Consider the following 4462-nt stretch of genomic DNA (forward strand, 5'->3'; position numbering starts at 1 on the left):
CTGAGAAATTCACCCAAGACTTAAGTACTAATGAATCCCTCAGCTTCAGATACTTGAGCCTGAAGATACAAAATCAAGTAACACCTCCAAGTACATTTGATAAAAGCCCAACATGACCCATTAAACACTGCATTATTAAACAAAGTTCAGCTATGTAAAAGGGTTTTCAGATTATGGAAGATTCAACACTTCAGGGACAAGTCCCTGCAGTTAAAACTTCTTCTGTGTATAGACAGAGATGCCATTGATTGGAAGTTTTGAACGAAACACCTGGAGTTTGTTACACAGACAACATTCATGAGCCTCACTCTATTGGGTCTCAACAGAAATCTCTCTGCTGTTATTAGAACTGATACATGCACAGGGCTTGATGAGACCATACTATTGCAGCACAAGTCAGACACCTTCTCTCTGCAGGCTTGTTTTGAATTGTTTATTGAGGTTTAAGAAGTCATCCACATTTCTATAAATATAGACATTACTTGAGTAAGTGACTTACAATGTCACCAGTGCAGGTACATAGATAACCAACATACAAAAGCTCCACTGGAAGCTACTTCAGTTTATTCAAAAAGGACCAAGATGTCATTAAAAAAAACCAAAACAAAACAAACCCAAAAAAACCCCACACACAAAAAAAAAGAAACCAACCAGCTGTCACTTTCAGTTATTGAAGACACTAAAGTGCATTTTGGGTTACCTCCTGGACAAACAGCTGCTGATTTAAAAAGCTTGATTTCTGTTTTTAACGTATCTAAGTTACATTTATTGACATTCAGGTTTGTAGCTGTCATCCTCCTGATACATGGCAGCAGGTAAGAAAAATGTACTAATTGGCTGGTTGAGTAAGAGGAGGAAATAGATTATGCTCTTTTCTTTAATGTTTTACTTTGTTTAGTTTGTTTTCCTTTGTTTAATCCAGTATTTCCAACAAAAGTTTGAAGAGAATCTAACATTCAGATGAATTTTTACAGCACCACTAAAGTTAGTCTTAAAAATCCAGGCTCTGGTTTAGCCCTTTCAAATGGCTAGCCAAGTATCTTAAAGAGTCACTTGAAGCTCTGTACCAGTAAGAAAAACTACCCTCCCTTTTCCGTCAAGCACTATCCTGCCCAGTTAACACTGTTTGCACACTCTGTAAACAAGAACAGCTTAAAGCATAATTAAAGCAGAACACAGGCCCATCTTGAAAATCTTCCCCCACCCACCCCTGGTAGTGTCAAATGTTTGAGTGTATAAAGCATTATTACATTCCCTAACCACAAAATACTTCAAGAGTCAGAATTAAAAAAAGGGGGGAAAAAAAAAAGGACAATAAAATTGAAAAAGCATACATTGAAAGTGACATAGCAACACCACTTTAATAAAACGGGGTATTTGGGGCAGATACAAGATGTGCTCTGCTAATTTTAGCTTCCTCTTCACTTCATTGTAATTTTACTTTATTGCCAGAAAAGTCGCCAGCAGAGGAAAGGAGGCTGCGCTGGGTAGAACCACAGCAGCCAGCGTTGCTCTTTATTGCTCCTTCACTGCACTGAATTTACTTGCAACTTGCTAGCAGGAGGACACAATTCTCATCACTCAGAAATAAACTGCTAATTTTAGTTTCGAGTAACAGTTTAAACCTGATTAGCACTGAAGAATGATGAATGGCTACTTCTAAAAACGCAAAAACCTTACATACCAAAAACATGCTATAGGTTGGGAAACCACTTTTTCATGCTCCAGCGTGTTGTTTACATTTTTTTTTTTGTTTTACTTGTCAAAAAGTCTCTCTTTTATCAGTTGAAGTATCCACAGCACTTAAATTTTCAGTATTTGAACTCAATGATTCGATTTCAAGAAATGCCAAATTAAAGAATACCACACATGTAGCCAAGCTTTCATAGAAATCCCCAAACAAGGTAAAAAACAGCCTCTCGAAAGAATGGATTACTAGCTTCATACATGTTTTTAAAGCTGCATAATGTTCACCTAAAACACTCCACATACGAGCAGTAGAAGTTTAAAAACACAGAACACCTTAATGCAGATTGCTTGCAGAGGGCACCCTCAAACATATGAGTACAACACTAAGCAGAAAAACCCTCATTTTATTTGGCTATTTAGACATCCATGTCACATATACCCACCCATCCATTTCCTGATAGTATTACATCATCTATTAGGGCTTCTGAAATAATGCAGAGCCATAAAACTCATAAGAGACTAGTTTAAAAATAAAATAAAATAAAAAAAATAATGATCCATAGGTGCACAGCCTTCCACAGAGCAAGGTTGTGCAACTGATTGTTTAACAGAACTAAGCTTAACGGCATCCAAACAAGCAGGCCTGGGTTTGGAAGCTGTCTTATGTCAAATTTTGACCACGTAACTACTCTAAAATAGAAAGGTCAAAATAAAACTCATCTCTTCTTTTTCTGCTGCCTCAACATTTTTCTTCGCTTAATTATCATATCATGTAGCTTCTCCAGTCCCTCTTTGAGTCCATCTCCAATGATTGCACAGGTAGGCTGCAAATGCCAGGGAGTCGAAGAACTCAGCTCACTCATCGCTAACAGCTTCTCAATTTCAGAAAGGGAGAGAGAGTTCCTCAAGTCCTGCTTGTTAGCAATGATAAGCACAGGCACTCCTTGATTTTCAGATATCCTAGTAATCTTATGAAGTTCTGTTTTGGCCTCCTCCATTCTCTCAACGTCGACTGAGTCTACCACAAACACAATGCCATCGGTGCACCTCGTGTACGACTTCCACAACGGCCTCAGTTTCTCCTGGCCGCCTACATCCCAGAAGTGGAAAGTGACCGTTTTCGAGTTGCCCAGCGTCACTTTGATTTTCTCCGTATTAAATCCTTTCGTGGGAACAGTGTTGACGAACTCATTGAACTGCAGTCTGTACAGCACGGTCGTCTTTCCAGCAGAGTCCAGACCCAAGATGACAATGTGGAAACTCTGGAACGAAGGCAGGCTGGAGAGGATCGGCGTCTGGTCCGACAGTCCATTCCCCATTGCCAGAGGGGAAGGTGACAGCAGGCTGCCACACGCAGAGGCCGGCTCCCGCGGCTACTCTCGCCGCCGCGCTAGGCTTGGATCCTGCCAAGGACACAGCGCCATTAGCCCACCGCTCACCCCTCTCCGCCTCCGCCAGCCTTTCACGGTGGCCACAACGCACCGGCCAGCGCCGCCGCCCCGACTGCAGAGGCGGCCGCAGGCAGCGCGACGCGGAACGCCACACGTCCTCCGCCCGGCCCAGCAGGCTCCGCCGCCCCGCGACACGGCGGCGGCCGCTACCGCCACTGCAGCTCACCGGGCACCTGCACCCCTCACCACCATCACCGTACCTGGCCCACCGCTCGGCTCCTCCGCGGGCACGTCCCTCACCGCGGGGAAGCGAGAGCAGCCCACATCCCCATGTCCGCACGTCGCCTCTACCGCACACGCCACCACTGTTAATGCCAATGCCGCTGCTGCTGCTACAACCACTTCTTCTGCCGCCGCGGCTCCACCGCATCTGGCGGCGTAGGCGCCTCCCAGCCCGCGCCTAGCCCCGCGCGCTCCGCCCCACACCCGTCATTGGCTCCGCCGTGCGGCGGGGGCGGGGAGGAGGTCTAGCTACCCCTCTCCTATTGGCTGGCTGCAGCGGCCACTCATGGGAGAATTTGGGTTTTACCGTCCTCAGCCGAATGCTGGGGCCGGGAGGGGATCGCGGCCTCCGCAGTGGCGAGGGCGCGCTGTTCTCCACTCACGCCCTGCCTGTGCCACCCCACTCCTCCCTCCATGGGGCGGAGCCACTGCCTAACGCGGCCTCCTCGGGGAAAGCCGCCGCTGCCGCACCCTCCACCCACGGCCGCAGCGCACCGCCGGCCTGAGCGGCACCGCCCCATCGCCAGAGGCGGGTGCGCTCATTGGTTGTGGGCGCTGTCGTTTTATTCCCGGCCCCTTAACGGCGGCCGAGGCCGCTCGGCGGCTCCTTGCAAAGCGCTTAGGCTGCTGCTGGGATTGCGCAACCGGCGGGAGCGCGCCTTCCCGGTCGCCCTTTCCCGCTGAAAGCCTCCTGGTAAAGCATCCCGGCGCGGGGAAGACGCCGCCCGCCTGGGGCGACAGTCGGGCTGCCGCTGAGGCTGCTCCGTTCGCGCGGCAGTCGCCCCTCCCCACCCGCGCCGCTGACCGCTCCCGCAGGCCCCGCGCGCCCTCCCGTCGCCTAGCAACGGGATTCAAAGCGGCAGCTCGCGGGCCTGCCCACGTGACCCGACGCGGCCTACCCTCCCGGAGCCCAAGCTGCCCCAGAGCAGGTTCAGGCTAGGCAGTAGGCGCAAAAAAATTACTGAAGGAGTAGTCAAGCATTGAAACAGGCTGCCCAGGGTGGTGGTTGTGTCACCATGCCTAGGTATGTTTAAAGGTGGTTTGGATGTGGCGCTTAATGATACGGTTTAGTGATGAACTTGGTAGGGTAGGGTTAATGG

At 48.9% G+C, this 4462-nt stretch overlaps 1 protein-coding gene across 1 annotated transcript; it reads right to left on the reverse strand.

Annotated features, from left to right (window-relative positions):
* Positions 1-419: 419 nt before the first annotated feature.
* Positions 420-3566, reverse strand: ARL4A (ADP ribosylation factor like GTPase 4A). Its single transcript, XM_068152516.1, has 2 exons — positions 3341-3566; positions 420-3092 (listed from the first exon to the last, which is right to left on the reverse strand). The coding sequence occupies exon 2, from the start codon at positions 3006-3008 to the stop codon at positions 2406-2408; it is 603 nt and encodes a 200-aa protein (XP_068008617.1). The 5' UTR covers positions 3009-3092; positions 3341-3566; the 3' UTR covers positions 420-2405.
* Between the last annotated feature and the right edge of the window lie 896 nt (positions 3567-4462).

Source organism: Melanerpes formicivorus, unplaced genomic scaffold (assembly GCF_026170545.1).
Source record: "Melanerpes formicivorus ecotype bairdi unplaced genomic scaffold, bMelFor1.0.p_v2 SCAF_23, whole genome shotgun sequence".
Lineage (NCBI taxonomy): Eukaryota > Metazoa > Chordata > Aves > Piciformes > Picidae > Melanerpes > Melanerpes formicivorus.